Source organism: Gracilinanus agilis, chromosome 4 (genome assembly GCF_016433145.1).
Source record: "Gracilinanus agilis isolate LMUSP501 chromosome 4, AgileGrace, whole genome shotgun sequence".
In the NCBI taxonomy this organism is placed as follows: Eukaryota; Metazoa; Chordata; class Mammalia; order Didelphimorphia; family Didelphidae; genus Gracilinanus; species Gracilinanus agilis.
In genome coordinates, this window is record NC_058133.1 from 477,116,891 (window position 1) to 477,134,769 (window position 17,879).

The window sequence follows — 17,879 nt, forward strand, 5'->3', positions numbered from 1 at the left end:
AGAGAAAGAGAGAGAGAGAGAGAGAGAGAGAGAGAGAGAGAGAGAGAGAGAGAACACTGTGAGGAACAGAGATGAAAGTCAGTTTGGCTGGGTCATAGGATTCAAAAGGGATAGTAATGTACAATGAGGCTTGAAAGATGGGTTGGGGCTAGACTGTGAAGGGCTTTAAAAGCTAACAAGGGGGCAACTAGATAGCACAGTGGATAGATTGTCAGGCCTGGAGTCAAGGACCTGGGTTTAAATCTGGCCTTGGATACTTCCTAGCTGTGTGACCCTAGGCAAGTCATTTAACCTGATTGCCTAGTCCTTGCCCTTTTGCCTTAAAACTGATATCCTAAGACAGAAGATAAGGATAAAAAAAGTGAAACAAGCAAAATCCTAGAGGTGTAGGAGGCACAAGAGCCACATTGAGTGGAGGAATGACATGGTTAGATCTGTGCTTAAGGAAAGTCACTTTGGCAGCAGTGTGAAAGATAGTTTGGAGTGAGGAAAAAAGTGAGGTAAGGAGACAAATGAATCAGGAGGATATTAAGAAAATCTAAGCAAGAGTTGATTTGAGAGCCTGAGCTCAGGTGGTGGCTGTGTGAGTGGAGAAAAGGGGTTGGACAGGGGAGAGGTGGAAGTAGAAATGAGAAGATTTGTCAGCTGATTGTGTTTATGGGGTAGAGAGCTGAGGATAATGCTGACCTTAGAAATGTCTGTTCTATCCTCTCCTCAACCCCTTCCTTAGGAGTTTGATATGACATCAAGGATGAGAAATGTTAAGTGATTTAACATAAGGTCACCCAGGTGATGAGTGGCAGAGACCAGAATCAAACTCAAGCCCTCTTCCAATTCTAAATCTAGCAACTTTCCCACTGTACCTACCACATGGCCTCATCTCTACCGGTGTTCCCCAGTCCCTCTCCTCTTCTTTGATGTCTCTCAGCCCTCTTTTCCTATAAAGAGACCCTTTTTCTTCATATGATTGCTTGCCCTTGATGGATTCTGACGAGCTGTCCAACATGGAGATAGTCCTTTGTTGTTGTTGTTATTTGAGACATGTCCAATCTTCACGACCCCATTTGGGGTTTTCTTTGTTTGCCATTTCCTTTTCCAGTTCATTATACAAATAAGGAAACTGAGGCAAGCAGAATTAAGTGACTTGCCTGGTTAGGGTCACAGAGTAGTGTCCGAGGCTAGATTGAATTCAGGCTGATGAGTCTTTCAGATTTCAGATTTGGCACTCTATCTATCTACTGTGCCATTTTAGCTGCCCTGGGGAAAGAGCACCAGAAAAGCTAAAGTTTATACCTCAGTGACCTTTCCTGGTTTCCAGACTCTTCACAACAAACTCAAGACTGTTTGCATGCTCTGTAAAGCACCTATTCCTTCTAGCTCAGTTCCCAAAGAGGAGGTAGGTGAGAAGTAGGAAGGAAGGAAGAGTGGGTTGGAGGCCAAGATGAGATGCTGATATTCTCTTTACCTGAAACCTTTGCAAAGAGCACTTGCTGGTCAGGGCTCTGGGCAATGCAGGATAGGAACATCTTCTGGTCTTCTATTTTCTCTAATTGAACATTTAGCAGGGCCACAGAGCCCACAGGGATCAGGCTAAGGAAAGAAATAAAAATCAGTCCTAAGTTCCCCGAGACCCTGGATGGGGCTGCACTTTGGAGTTAAGAACTTGGTTCCTTAGGACACAAAGATAGTTGGGGGTCATTTAGCACCTGCAATCCATGGCCTGTCTCTCCCTATGATGCTTCCCTCTGATCTCCATGACTTTTCCCTCAAGTGATCCTCTCCTCCATTTTCCTAATCTCAGACTTTTTGTTCATGGTATGCTCTCAGACTCATCCTAGCGTTTGAGGGAAGGGATGATTGCCCCAAGCTGGTCTCTTTCTTTTCCTACAATAATTCATATTTACGTGGTATTTTTTTTTACATTACATATTTACATAGTTTCGGGGTCTGATGTTCAGCCAAGTAGAGTGATTTGTCCAAGTTCTTAGAACTTAAAATGGACCACAGGGTTTGGAATTGGAACAAACCGTAGAGATCTTCAAGCCTAACCCCCTAAATTTAGAGCTGAGGTTGTTGAGAGCCCCAAGTTCACACAACAGAGCACAGCCAAATCTCATACTCTTTCTACTACCCACTATTGCTTTCTCAAGCTTTCCCAGTATCAAGCCAGGATGGAAAGCCAGCTGGACAGACCACAAAGACCTCACCTTTCTGACTCAAGGATTGGTACTTACTTTTTAAACTTGATGTTGAGATTTATAGTGAATAATCCATGGCCCAACAAGTATGCAGTTTTAGAAAATGTCTCGTCTACCAATGCAACCAGAGCTCCACCATGGGCAAATCTGAGGAGGGGATGGGGAGATGATGAGTGGAAGATCCAGGGAAGTATAGAATTAGAGGGCAGCTGGGAGGTTCAATGGATTAAGAACCTATAGATGGGAGGTTCTGTTTTCAAATCTGACCTCAGACACTTCCTAGCTGTGGGATACTAGGCAAGTCTCATTTAACCCCCATTGCCTAACCCTTACTGCTCTTCTGTCTTGGAATAGATACACCATGTCAACTCTAAAACAGAAGGTAATGGTTTTTTTAAAAAGTGTAGAATTCGGGAGAAGGAGCTGGTGATGAATAGTCCTTTGTTGGAAGACAAGGATGAAGGAGTGTACATAGTTTAAAGAGAGAAAAGAAGGTTTGGAGTAGGTAGCCAAATAATTTTACTGATTCTCTTTGTACAAAAACCTTTTAATTTAACATAATCAAAATTATTTATTTTGCATTTCTCTATTGCCTAGATGAGAGGATAAAATAGGACTTCTCAGATTTAATGCTGAGGTTAAGCCTATCATTCTAGCCATATTTTACACCATTCCCCTCCATAGAGGGGATTGATCACATTGGAGAAAGGACTTTTCTTCTAACTGCTTCTAACCCTCAACTCTGACTGCTAACCAATTGCAATGGGTAGGCAGGTCAGTTCAAGATCTCTAGATCTTGGCAGTGACCCCCAGACTCTATCTATCAGCTCTATCTTGCTACTAGCCCAGAATCCAGACCACCATCTTGGGAACTAACCTCTGTGGAGATGTGACCTGGCAATTGCTTCTTCAGCTTCTAAAGCAGTGATTCCCAAAGTGGGCGCCACCGCCCCCTGGTGGGTGCTGCAGCGATCCAGGGAGGCGTTGATGGCCACAGGTGCATTAATCTTTCCTATTAATTGCTATTAAAATTTAAAAAAAATTAATTTCCAGGGGGCTAAGTCATATTTTTTCTGGAAAGGGGGCGGTAGGCCAAAAAAGTTTGGGAACCACTGCTCTAAAGTTACTGCCCCCCCCATGGCTGTTTAATCATCTTCAATTTTTCATGGGCTCATTTTGGAGTTTTCTTGGCACAGATACTGGAGTGTTTTGCCATTTCCTTCTCCAGCTCATTTGACAGATGAGGAAACTGAGGCAGACAGGGTTAAATGACTTGCTCTGGATTTCACAGTTAGTAAGAGTGTGAGGCTGGATTTGAACTCAGAAGAATGAGTCTTCCTAACTCCACTGTGCCACCTAGATGCCCTAGCAGGTAGTGTCTGCCATCTCAGTAGCCACTGTTATTAAATACTTAAGAACTCTATGACTCCAATGTCTCTGACATTGTCAAATGGTTCAACATCAGAAGTAGATTTAATTCTATCATTGGAAATGCCATAAAAAGATCCATTACTATTTGCTGTTTCTAAGAACCAGAGGCTTTTCCATTTGTCTTATAACTGAAGCCTCTTACATATGTTGCCTTCCCCATTAGAATGTGAGCTTCTTGACATCAGGGATTATTTCTGTCTTTTTATTTGCCTAGCAAAGTGCTTTGTAAGTGCCCAGCACTTAATATAAATGCACTCTTTCTTCTCTCCCTTCCTTCCTTTTTTCCTCCCTCCCTCCCTTCTTCCTTCTCTCTCCTCTCTCTTTTTCTTTTTTCTTTCCTCCTTTCCTTCCTCTCTCCCTTCTTCCTCTCTTTCTTCCTTCCTTCTTCCAGCATCCCTTCTTCCCTCCCTCCTTCCTTCCTATTTCTCTTCTTCCCTCTCTTTCTAGCTCGGTGGCACGGTGGGTAAGAATGATGGACTTGGAATCAGGGAGACAGAATTCAAACCCTACTTCAGACACTAGTTGGATGTCCCCGGTCAAATCACTTAACCTTTCTCAGCCTCAGTTACCTCATCTGTAAAAATGGGGTTAGCAATAGTAAAGAGTTTCTATATGGACCAACTGAGATAACATTTGTATAGCACTTCGTAAACCTTAAAGTGCTATATAAATGCTAGCAATTGTCTTTCATTTGTTTACTTGAAATTCCAGAGAAAATGGGCTACTTCTAAATCCTGTGTTGTTCTTTCCTGTTTCTAATTTCAAGAAAGCTATCTTTCATGCCTGGAATATATTTCCTTCTCATCTCTGCCTATTGAAACTCCTTCTCTTCCTTTCAGGCTCAATTCTTCTAGGAAGAAGTTCTCAGTTTGGCTTGATCCCTATCACTACTGAAAGTAAACTACTCCTTCTCCTTCCAATTTTTCTAGAGCACTTTTAGGTGAGTGCAAATGACCACACAACTTCTCTTTTGTCCCTGTCATATTGTACATGGTGTCTTATCCTTTCCCTAGTAGTTTTGTCAAAAAGCATTTATTTACCAATTTAAAAAACCCTCTTATCTTGTGTCTTAGAACAGATACTAAGTGCCAGTTCCAAGGGAGAAGAATGGTAAGGGCTAGGCAACTGGTATTGTGACCTGTCCAAGTCACACAGCTAGGAAGTGTCTGAGGCTATATTTGATCCCAGGCCCTCCCAACTCTGGGCCTGACATTCTATCCACTGTGCTACCTAGTACCCCTCAATGAGCATTTATTACATTTTATGGAACTAGAAAAAAGAACAAAATTCATCTAGAAGGATGAAAGATCGGGAATACCAAAGGAATTAATGAAAAAAAAAAGTGAAGGAAGGTGGCCTAGCAGGACCAGATCTCAACCTGTACTATAAAACAATTATCCATCAAAATAGTCTGGTGCTGGCTAAGAAGTAGATCAATGGAACAGATTGGGAGTAAATGACCTCAGCAATCTAGTGTTTGATAAACCCAAAGATCCCAGCTTTTGGGATAAGAACTCACTATTTGACAAAAATTGCTGGTAAAAATTAGGTATAGATCAATATCTCACACCCTTTACACACCCAATATTTCACACACTAAGATAAATAAAAATGAGTATATGATTTAGACCTAAAGGGTGATATTACAAGTAAATTAGGGGAACAAAGAATAGTTTACCTTTCAGACCAATGGAGAAGGGAAGAATTTATATACAAGAGATAGAAAACATCATAAGATAAAAAATGATTAATTTTGATTGTATTAAATTAACAAGTTTTTGTACAAACAAAATGAAAGCAACTAAGATTAGAAGGGAAACAACAAACTGGGAAAAAATTTAAAACAAATCTCTCTGATAAAGGTCTAATTTCTGAAATGTATAGAGAACTAAGTCAAATTTATAAGAATTCAAATCATTCCCCAATTGTCAAATGGTCAAAGAATATGAATAGGCAGTTTTCAGATGAAGAAATCAAAGATATCAATAATCATATGAAAAAATGTTCTAAATCCCTCTTGATTGGAGAAATGCAAATGAAAACATTTAATAAATATTAAAGAAAAATAAATTAAATATTCATTTATAAATATTAATAAATATACATAAACTGTTAAGGAGTAATCATCACTAAAATGAGAAGAGGACAATCTCTTCCAACAGGTTGAGCTACTCCATGTTTTCTGATGGCACTACAAAGTCTTAAAGCTGGTGGGACCTTAGAGTCCTTTAATTTTATAGAAGAAGAAAGAGACCACTTGCCTGTGGTCACCAAGGTAATAATTGACAAAGTTGTGAATGGAACCCAGGTCTTTTTTAGTTCTTTTCATTATACCATTCTATTGAGGATGGGTATAACCATTTTCCAGCCTCAAAAGGTTTCCTATGCCTATTCCCAGTCAACAACAGGAGAAGGGAGAGTAAGGAGGAACCAGTAAAATGGGCTGTGCTGGGGCTGGGGAGGCAACTGATATGGTTATTGACCAGGCTTAATGGGGGCTCTCCTAGTCGATAGAATGGAAACCACAGCCTAAAACTTTTTATGAAGAATTTTTTTAAACCCTTAACTTCTGTGTATTGGCTCCTTGGTGGAAGACTGGTAAGGGTGGGCAATGGCGGTCAAGTGACTTGCCCAGGGTCACACAGTTTATGAAGAATTTTATGATGTTTTCTTTGGACACAAGACTATTCCTTACCCCAACTCTCAAAGCTCTTGGGCTCTGTTCCTCCCAGAGGAAAAGATATAATATTTGGGGAGGCTCTTCCTCTGGGTTCTAACCACCATGCCTGTGCTCCCTTTCTCCATTAGTCTGTGGAGTCATCTCCTGAAGTACCACATCATTCCTCTCAGATTGGCCAATATGACAGTAAAGGAAAGTGATAAATATTGGAAAGGGTGGGGCAAAATTGGGACACTGATGCATTGCTGGTGGAGTTATGAACTGATCCAACCATTCTGGAGTGCAATTTGGAACTATGCCCAAAGGACTATAAAACAATGCAGACCCTTTGATCCAGTAAAACCACTACTAGGTCTGTATCCCAAAGAGATTTTAAAAAGGGGGGAGGGGAAAGGACCTATTTTTACAGTAATATTTATAGCTGCTCTTTTTGTGGTAGCAAAGAATTGGAAATTGAGGGGGATGTCCATCAACTGGGGAATGACTGAGCAAATTGTGGCATGTGATAGTGATGGAATACTATTGTGCTATAAGGAATAATGAAAAGGATGATTTCAGAAAGAGCTGGAAAGATCTTCATGAATTGATGCAGAGTGAAATAAGCAGAACCAAGAGAGCATAGTACACAGTAATAACAATATTGTGGAATAATCAACTGTGACAGATTTAGCTACTCTCAGCAATACAATGATCCAGGTCAATTCTGAGGGACTTATGAGAAAGAATGCTATCTACCTCCAGACAAAGAACAATTGGAATTGGAATATAGATTGATGCATACTACTTTTTACTTGTTTACTTGGGGTTTTTATATGATTATTTATTTGAAAAAATGAACACTATGGAAATGTTTTGCCTGATAATACATGTGTAACCCATATCAAATTGTTTACCATCCCCAAGTAGGGGGAGTGAAGGGAGCAAGGGAGATAATTGGGATCATATAACTTTGGAAAACATGTGGACATTTGTTATTACATGTAATTGGTAAAAAAAAGCATTTATTAAGCAAATCTGATGCTTTTGCATTGTGCAAAATCCTGGGCATCTGAAGAAATATGAGTCCCTGCCCTCAGGGAGCTCACAATCTGATAAGGGAGACAACAAGAAACAGTTATGTTCAAATAAGATATAGAAAGAGTCAGTCAGAAATAATAAAGAGAATGAACGCAGTAGAATTAAGGGGGGATCATGAAAGATTTTCTGAAAAAGGTAGGATTATAGGTAAGATTTTTAAGAAGTCAGGAAGTAAAGATGAGGAGGGAGAGAATTCCAGGTATGAGTCAATGAAAACACTTGGATCGGGGGCAGCTAGGTGGCTCAGTGGATTGAGAGCTAGCCCTAGATATGGAAGGTCCTGGGTTCAATCTAACCTCAGATACTTCCTAGCTGTGTGGCACTGGGCAAGTCACTTAACCTCCATTACCTAGCTCTTACCACTCTTCTGACTTGAAACCAATATTCATATTTATTTTAAGATGGAAGATAAGGATTAAAAAAAAGAAAAGAAAACACTTGGGAAATGGAATATCTACAGCAAGAAGGTTGGTGCCATTAGATATAAGAATAGGTATAAATGGACTGGAAAGGTGGGAGGGGGAACAGGTTTTGGAGGGTTTCCAGGAAGAGGCTGTGGAATCTTTGGCCTTTTGATTCCTCCTTCTAGCACAGGGCTTAACCCATAACTAATAAAAACCTTGGAATTTAAAGACTTTCCCCACTTGATTATTTGTTATTTTTTTACTGTGGCTGTAACACCTGGGAAGGGACAATGATTAGGTAGGAATATGGGTAGAGCACCAGAAAAGCAAGCACTGAGGCTGGTTAGAGTTCTAGAGAACTTGTTAGCTTTAAGAATATCTCTCTATTTTTTCCCATTTCTATTGATTCTAGAAATGTCTTATAGCCTTCAAAGGTAATAATAGTAACAATAGTTGGCATTTGTAGAGGATGCACTAAGCTAAGAGCTTTAGTAATATTGCCTCATTTGATCCTTACAACAGCCCTGTGAAATTGGTGCTATTATTATCTCTATTTTATAGTAGAGGAAACGGAGGCAAATAGGGGTTAAGTGTCTTGTCCAAGAGCACACAGTTGGTAATAAATTGGAATAAGGGTTTCCTTACTCTGGGTCACTTTGCCACCTAGTTGTCTAGTTCTGAGCTAGGGCCACAGCCTCTAAACTAGTACTTTGTGCAAAGTAGGTTATTAATACACATTTTCTGAATGAATGTTGGCTGACTTCTAGGCCCCCTAACTCTGGGGAGCACCCCTTTAGTCTCACAGAACCAGCCTGCCCTCAAAAATCAAATGACAAAATTGGAGACTACTAGTCCTTCCCATTTTCTTACCCTGGAGCACCTTCCAGGTAGGGGCCTGGCTGGAACAAACAGACTGACTTCTTCTTGGATGGATTGAAAAAAATGACATACTCATAGCCTTGTCCTTCCTTTTCAAGGAATCGGGTAAAAAGGCGGCCATCTTCTTTGCCTGGGAGAGAAGAAATGTAAAAGGGACACAGAGGGGAAAAAAAAAGATGTTTCTGTGAGGACAGGGGAAGAGGGAGAGGATTCAGATATTCATCTTGTGGACTGGAGTTCTACATGAAGGGCTCTTGGGGTTCACGGAATCCCCTTAGGAGTCTATGGATTGATTTCATAGGATCTATGAATTTGGATGGAAAATAAATTACATTTTATTTCTCTACCTGAAATTTATTAAATTAAAAACTATGAATTAAAATTCTCCAGTTAGTTATGGATTTAAAAAAATTCTGAAAATGGATCCATAGGCTTCATCAGATTTCAAAGGAGATCTATGACACAAGAAAGATCAAGAATCCCTGCTTTATATGTAGGTAGAATCCTGGAGAAGGTTTGAAAAATACTTGGAGATCACCCTGGGAACCTTCAGGCTTTTAGGAGAAACATGATCATGACCTTGGTAAGATCTTCGGATCATAGAAATGAGGGCTGGTGAAGAATTAAGAAATCATTTAGCTTAGAGGAAAAAAATTTACCCAAGATCCCACAAGGGGTGCCTAAGCATTGTACTCTAAAGTGAATGCACTTGCCATTATTATGCCATCACAGCTAGATGGCACAATGGATAGCCCTGGGCCAGAAAGACCCGAGTTCAAATGTGGTCTCAGATACTTACTACATGTGTGACCCTGGGCAAGTTACTCAATCTTGTTTGCTTTAGTTTCCTCATCTGTAAAATGATTTGAAGGAGGAAATGGCAAACCAGTTCAGTATTTTTGCTAGAAAACCCCAATGGGGTCATGAAAAGTTGGATAAGACTGAAATAACTGAACAACAACTTCTCTTCCCATGTTATGGTGAAAAGAACTCCTAAAAGATTGATGGGAGGATGGGGAATGGTCGCTGCCCATGAAACCTCTAGTTTGAGAGGGGAGACTGATGTTCAACTCCAAGAACTCTCAGTGTGATGGATATAAGATACTTGCAAGGAAAGAAGCCCTAAAAGGTCTATAAAGGAACATAACTCAGAAGAGATTAATAAAATACAATGCATATTCAATCCAAAACATTTTTTTAAACCCTTACTTTCTTTCTTGGAATCAATACTGTGCATTGGTTCCACGGCAGAAGAGTAGTAAGGGTTAGGCAATGGGGGTTAAGTGACTTGCCCAGGGTCACCCAGCTAGGAAGTGTCTGAGGTCAGATTTGAACCCAGGACCTCTCATCTCTAGGCCTGGCTCTCAATCTACTGAGCCACCCAGCTGCCCCTTCAATCCAATGAATATTTGATGAGGACTTAGTGCCATGGGGTGTTTGAGGTGTTCAGGGAAGACTAGTACCTCCGGAGTAAGGGCTTGCTGAGCCCCTTTCGAGGACTTTCTTCCTTTGGTATACCTGCCACCTAGCTTTCATCTGTGACTTCAAGAAGCTTTAGCATGCACGAGTGGCAACACCCCAGGAAACCGTCTTGGCAGACAAGTTAAACCAGGTTGAAGGTAAGTGACAGATCTTAAACCTGTTGGCAAATTAAGGAGGTGTCGACACCAGCCATTTGGAGACTTTCCTGGGTGAAAGGGGCAGATGAAGACACTTTCCTCCCCAATGGACATAAAGGCAGCTGAAGCAGGTGCTGAAGAGCACTTAGAGCTTGAGCAGCCATGGAAGAAGCCAAGGTCATCCACTACATCTCAGTGGATGCCAATTGTCCTCGCCTTTCGTCCTGCCTCTGGACTTGGATGGCTCTGGAAGAGAGAGTGAGGTCGATGGCTCTGTATAACTATACCTCACTTCAATCCAGTCTATGCACGAGTCCAAAGACATCACCAGTGACGCCATTTTGGTCCTCTTCAAGGAAAAAGGACAACAACCAACCAACTCAGTGCTTTGGATGGTGGAAGTTACATTCAAGTTGGAGTTAGAAAGAACTGGATTCAAACCAAGTGCAGAGGGAGCTGCATCGGGTTGGGCTCAGGAAACTCAGGTTCTAAGCAATAGTCTGCCATGACATGGCTTTATGCCTTTGAGAGTTACAGACATTTTCTATATCTCAGTTTATTTATAAAATGAAGGGATTGGAAAGTTCCTTCTAACTCTAATCATCTAAGTCTAATAACTGTGTGATTTGGGTGCAAGTGGCTTAACCAATCTTCCCGAGCCTTGATTTTCTCATCTGTCACCTGCATATTCAAAGAATCTATGATTTCATCGATGACTAGCAATTGGTCTAAGACTTAGTAGATAAATACAAGGGAGTTGTCTGAGGCACAAAAGGAGTTTATCCTCAATGTTCCATTCTCCCTCACCTCACATATCCAATCGCTTGTTAAATATTGTTTCTACCTCCCCAATACCTCTCAAATCCAACCTCTCCTCACTATCTCAGCCATCATTCTAGAGCAGACCCTCATTTTCCTCTTACTTGGATTATTGCAATCCAAAATATCAAAGTGGGTAGAGTTGCCAGACCTGGAGTCAGAAAGACTTACCTTCCTGAGTTCAAATCTGGCCTCAGATATTTAGCAACTGTGTGACCCTTTTTGCCTCAGTTTTCTCATCTGTCAAATGAGCTGGAGAAGGAAATGCAAAGCACCCCAGTCTCTTTGCTGAGAAAATCCCAAATGGGGTCATGAAGAGTGGGACAGGACTGAAAACAACAGCTGGATTACTATAATAGCTTCCTGACTGATCTCTTTGCCTTGAGTCTCTGCCCTTTTCCGTGCAGCCTCCACATGTTGCCAAAAGGATTTTTTATAAGTTTAGGTCTTACCATGTTACCCCCCTGATTTAATATATTCGATCGGCTCCTTTCTGTCTCGAGGATGGAATGTAAACTCCTTTGATTGACATTTAAAGCCCTTGAAGGCCTCACTTTTCTAGCCTTGTTACACATCATTCCTCTTTCTGAACACCATGGTCTGGCTAAATTGGCCTTATTCCTGTTCTTTGTGCAAAATGCTCCATCTCTTATCTCTGTCTTTGTACTGGCTGTCCCTGGCCTGGAATATGCTTCCTCCCTTTTCCTCTTGCTCCATATAATATTCACTTCCTTCAAGACTTAGTTCAAGCATATCCTTCTACTTAGAGCTGCTCACAAACCCTTTTCGCAGCTGGGAATCTCCAAACTAGCAGGCAGTTATTTTGTGTATTCTTATATATGGGAGGCACCAGTTAATTTTTGGCCTGGCATTTGGTTGGCGTTTCATAAATGCTTATGGATTGACGATGGCCTGGGTTTTGACATCTAAAAAAAATCCAAAATGGGGTTTGAACCCAAATTCTGATTCTAAGTCCAGCATCTGTCTACTATGTCATAATGCCTCTTCACCTCTCACAAAGGCTTAATACCAGTAAAAACCATTTACCCCAAAAGTATTGCTTTAAAGTCCAGGGTAGCTGGGTAATGTAGTGAGTAGAGCACTGGGCCCAGACTCAGGAAGACCCAAGTTCAAATTCTGACTCATATTCTTACTCGTTGTGTGCTCTAGGCAAGTCACTTATCCTCTGTTGGCTCAGTTCCCTCCACTATAAAATAGGGATAAAAATAGCATGGACCTCACAGGTTGTTGGGAGGATTGAATGAAATAATATTTGTAAAGCACTTAGCACAGTGCCTGACAAACTGTAGGTGCTCAATAAATGCTTATTCTCTTTTCTACAGTCTTGTCAAACTTTCTAATCCTAAAAAAAAAAATGTAAATATAAGCTAGTAGTCCGCTGGGCACTGTAGTGTGACCAGAGAGGAGCAGAGAATCTCATGTGGGGTGAGCAGAATTAATTTTTTTGGTAACTACTTTATTATTTTTTAATTTTTAATTTTAATTTTGAATATTTTCCCATAGTGAGGAGGAATAACTGAAGAAAGAATTGCTGATAAGATCAAAGAACAGAACTACTGCTTTGCTTGTACTCAGGAAGATGGTTATTTCTTGCAGGGACATGCCCACCTGAAGGCTAAGGAGGGACTGTTTGGAAATTTTGCCTTTTTTGGGAGGGAAAACAATGTGACATCTCTTTTATATTTTGTGCCTGACCCATTTGGAAAACTTTTTCCTACTGATTATCCTAGAGCTAAAGAGTTTAGGTTAGTCTGAACCTTGAACCTAAACAGGGGTCATATTTGTATAGCGCTTTCAAGTTTAGAAAGTGCTATCCTAATGACAACTTTGAGAGCGTCATAGAGTGGCTGAGCTAGAAATTACTCTTAGGGGAGAGCTGGTCCAATGCTTTCATTTAGAAGAGGTGAAAAATGGGGCAGCTGGGTAGCTCAGTGGATTGAGAGCCAGGCCTAGAGACGGGAGGTCCTAGGTTCAAATCCGGCCTCAGACACTTCGCAACTGTGTGACCCTGGGCAAGTCACTTGACCCCCATTGCCTACCCTTACCACTCTTCCACCTCTAAGTCAATACACAGAAGTTAAGGGTTTAAAATTAAAAAACAAAAACAAAAACAAAAAGAGGAGAAAAATGGAGGGCAGCACAAGAGAAGTTGAGACTTGACCTGTAGTAAAGTATTATTTCCTCATATGATAGAAGAGGAAATTGAGAGCCAGAGAGATTTTGTGATTTGCCCCTTGCGTCATCCAAGCAGCTTGGAAGGTATAGTGCATAGAACACTGAATTAGGAGCCAGGAAGACCTTAGCTGGAAATCCTCCTCTAATGTTGCCTGGGGTAAACTTCATGTACCTGTTCCAGGCTTATTTTTAAATCTGTACAAGTGAAGATAATAATGGTACCTACCTTCTAAGTTTATTGTGAGGATCAAATAAGACTTGATAGGAAATAAGAAATCAGGGTGACTCTGTGGATTGAGAGTCAAGCCCAGAGACAAGAGATGCAAATCTGGCCTCAGATAAATATTTCCTAGCCATATGAGCCTGGGAAAGTCACTTAATCCCATTTGCTTAGCCCTTGGCCACTCTTCTGCCTTGGAACTAATACACAGTGTTGATTCTAAGATGGAAGGTAAGAGTTTAAAAAAAAATGAAGACAAACAAGTAAATGAGATTTAATAAGAAATAAGAAATCAAAAATACATGAAGCATTTTATCAAACTTAATTTGTTGTTGTTCAGTTGTTTCAGTCTTGTCTGACTTGATGATCCTATTTGGGGTTTCTCAGTGAAGATACTGTAATGGTTTGCCATTTCCTTCTCTAGCCTATTTCTGAGGCAAACAGAGTCAAGCAATTTGCCCAGGGCCACACAGATAGTAAGTGTCTGAGGCTGGATTTGAACCCAGGTCCTCCTGACTCTAGGCTCAGCACTATATGCATTGTACCACCAACCTGTCCTATAGATCCTAAAGCATCTGTATGAAGGTTAGCTGTCATCATCATCGTCACCATGTGAGAGCCAGGACTTACATCTAGGTTGTCTGACTCCAAGAACAATGCTCTTGTTCAGTCTTGAAAGTGAGATCATCTTTCTTCCTTTCAAGAGACTTTTCAGGCATTGTTTCTTGGCCTGAGATAGTTTAAGTATGATTCTGAATGGAAGTGGGGAATTGGGAGTAGGAATGGTGAGAAATTGATATAACCTCTAAACATCCTGGGAAATAGTGTATTTCTCTCTGTCTGTCTCTGTCTCTCTGTGTGTCTCTGACTCTGTCTCTCTGTGTCTCTGTGTAGGTGTTTTGGGAAGAGGCATGAAAGAATTCAGGACTCACTTGTTGTGGTTGTTAATCCCATTGGGATCTTCAGACCTCTGATATGGTCAGCATTGCTCTTGAAGGAAGGAAGTTTGATCCATTCCCCATCCTTTGTCTTTTCTAGAAACTCCTCATACAAGCGCATCATGTCAGGGCTCCAACTGGCATTGGGGAGGGCATAATCCTTCAGGTCTGTAGTCTTCGGACAGAACCTGGCAATCTAGAAAGAAGCAAGTTTCAGAGTAGTGCAATGTCCTGGGAGAAGACCAGGTAAAGTCCCACAGCTGAGGTCACTTAGAGGAATCAATTTCCAAGGTCCGTTGGTTACTTTTCTTGTCCTCTGCTCCAAGAAAAGTACCCGAAATCTATTGTTTATAGGATTCTAGATTTAGAACCTGAAAAGACCTTAAAGATCATCTTGTGCCCATTTTGCAGATAAGGAAAAATGGGCATTTTCATGTGTTTCAGTCATTACTCAACCCTAGGAGAGGCAGTATTTGAACCTAGTTGGACCTTTCCATATAGTACTCTTTGCAGCACATCACAGTATCTCTAGATATATAGTTCCTGGGCCAAGGGCCCAGTTGTCCTCTGGAAAAAAAGAATCCAGCTTTGCCAGAACAGGGAGAAAGAGTTGTTCCACCTCCATTTCCCCTGGGGTTATTGCCACTCCAGCTTCAGAGGAGATCTCCCTGCTCAGTTCTGGCTGGCTGAATATCACTGCGTGGTACTTCCCAGGAGGCACAGTAACTCCCCTTGCAATGAAAGCATCCTCTGCGAAGTGGCCCCAAAGCCAGGGGCTCGGGACAGCCTGTACATACCTAAACACGTACGTGTCCCTTGGAGAGAAGGCTTGTACTTTTCACATTGCTGAACAGATCCGTAACAGCAGCATGACCTTCCCACACCAAGGACCATGAAGAATAAAAAAAATCAGAATTCTTCCTTTGGGGCTAATGCGGGTCCGCTTAAGAGATCCGTCTTTCCCTTCACTTACCAAGGAATGTTAGAACTAGAGTTCTGGACCTGGAGTGGCACCCAAGATCAAATCTGGCCATAGACATTTATTAACTTTGTGACCCTGGACAAGACTCAACTTCTCCCTCTAAACTTCGGTTTCCTCATCTATAAAATGGGGACAATACTAACACCTACTTCACAGTTTTGAGGATCAAGTGAATATTCTGTAAGCCAGCAGTATTAGCTCCTTTTTTTATTGTATTAGGGTTCATCTAGATTTACCTCCTCATGTTAGAGAGGGCCAGAGAGGTTATTCACTTGTCCCAGGTCACACATTGAGTCAGTTGCTAGAACTCAGTGCAATATTCTTTGCACCATACTATTTATTCATAGGTTCAATTGATTCCCAAGTTGTTATCAAATGCCTATTTTGGGGCAGCTAAGTGACTTAATGGATAGAGTGCCAGGCCTGGGGACAGGAGGTCCTGGGTTAAAATTTGACATCAGTCACTTCCTAACTGGGTGGTCCTAGGCAAGTCATTTAAACCCACTTGCCTAGCCCTTGGAACTGATCATTGGAATGATTCCAAGATAGAAGGTAAGGGTGGAAAATTAAAAAAAACAAAACAAAAACATTCCTATTATGTGAAAGGCACCAAGACTGGGGATACAAATATGAAAGGAAGATATTCCCTGAGCTCAAGGAGTTTTGATTCTTCAGAGGAGACATGACAGGCACAGAGCAGAGGTAAGTCAGTACAGTATAGAAATGATTTCTTTGTTTCACACAGAATGGTTTCCATGTCGAAGACACTCACATCTGGGGGGGATCAGGACCCCACAGAAGGTAACCCTTGGGGAGCTGTCAATCAGTCAGCAAGCTCTCATTACAGAGCAAGATTTAGAGCTGGAAGGCGATCATTTGGTTCAAGCTCTTTATTCTACAGATGGGGAAACGAAGGCCTAGAAAAAGGAAATAATTTGCTCATAATCCAGTAGTTAATACATATCAGAGTTGGAGTTGAGAGTCAAAATCTACTGACTTTTGAGTCAGAGTTCTTTGCATTATATCACCTTACTTCTCCATGGTCACGAGAAGGAAAAGCCAGGGAGGAGTGAATTCTAGCATCTCCTACCCCACTGTGTCTGAGCTGCCCACGTATTTATGGGGGACTTTGGAGAAAGAACCCAGTACTCACCAAGGAGTCTGTGGATGAACTGAAGCTTGTTCCGAGAACCTGCCTGGGTGTATGTCTGTGCAGGACACTCTGGGGCCTGAGGCTGGGGGGTCCGAGAAGGCCCTTGCAGGATCCAAATCGTGGCACCAGCCAGAGGCTTCGTCTCATCATGGTCCTGGTGCAGGTGTGCTTGTAGCTGGTTTGGAGTCTGAAAGAACTTCTTCCGAGAGTCTTTGGAGAGGAGGAGACTCAGAGTTTTTATCAGCTGAGGTTGCTAATGGAATTGCTTCCCAGCCAAGTGAAACTTCTGCCAAAAGACAGAAGTTTACACCACAGAGAACATGGATTTCATCAGGGGAGCATGCACAGTCTTGTCTGAAAGTGAATATGGAACAATCCCAGGCAATCTTGCTGCAATACAACATCTAGGACCTTTAGGAGAAAAACCTGAAATAATGCAGAAATTCTTTCTGGAGGGGATAAGCGTGGTCCAGACTTTAACATCTTTTTTTAGGTTTAAGGACTTAAGGACCATGCCAAAAAAAATCAGGCTTTATCAAACTTCATTGTATTACACCTTTAAAAAAAGAACCTTTCTCTCCATCTCAGAATCAATGCCAAGTATTGGATCCAAGGCAGAAGAATGGCAAGGGTGAGGCAATGGGAGTTAGTGAAGTAACTTGCCCAGGATCACACAGCAAGGAAGTGTCTGAGGTCAGATGTGAACCTAGGACTTCCCTTTTCTAGGTCTGGCTCTCAGCTACCTAGCTCTTTCTTGCTGTGTTACATCTTAGAAATCAAAACTATATTTATAAAAGTTTGGAGTGATGTGGAGTATTGCCTTTGTGGCCAGGAACTATCTGACATTTTGGGGAATTTATTCCTAAATGCTTGTTAAATGGCAATGATCATGTGCAATCTGGTTAAATTTGTTTAAAATTTTTTCAATTCTTTTAAAATATTTGTTTGTCACATTAAAATTCCCAGGTATCTCCTGCCCTCCCTCCCCTCCCTGTCGTAGAGAAAGCATTATTGACACATCTCTCTCTCTCTGTCTCTCCATCTATCCATCTGTCTGTCTCTGTCTGTCTGTCTCTGTCTCTCTTTCTCTCTGTCTCTCTCCCTGTCTACCTACCTATTGCTATGTCTTGCTATATTTCTGTTATACCAGTTCTTTCTCTGCTGGTATACATGTATGAACTATACTTTAAACAATATTTCTTTTCTTGTATATAATGTCCTCTTGATTCTTCTCATTTCATTTTCATGAATGTCTTTCCACGGTTTTTAAAAACTAAACTGTT

General features: G+C 41.3%; 1 protein-coding gene across 1 annotated transcript in view; it reads right to left on the reverse strand.

Moving 5' to 3' along the window:
• The window catches only part of LOC123247316 (acyl-coenzyme A thioesterase THEM5-like), a 19,645-nt gene extending 2,881 nt beyond the window's left edge, over positions 1-16,764 (reverse strand). Inside the window, exons 1-5 of the mRNA XM_044676174.1 lie at positions 16,597-16,764; positions 14,456-14,657; positions 8,661-8,799; positions 2,235-2,345; positions 1,466-1,590 (exon numbers count right to left, since the gene is read on the reverse strand). Coding sequence (XP_044532109.1) covers positions 1,466-1,590; positions 2,235-2,345; positions 8,661-8,799; positions 14,456-14,657; positions 16,597-16,746 — 727 coding nt within the window. The 5' untranslated portion in view covers positions 16,747-16,764. The remainder of the gene's footprint in view (positions 1-1,465; positions 1,591-2,234; positions 2,346-8,660; positions 8,800-14,455; positions 14,658-16,596) is intronic.
• Between the last annotated feature and the right edge of the window lie 1,115 nt (positions 16,765-17,879).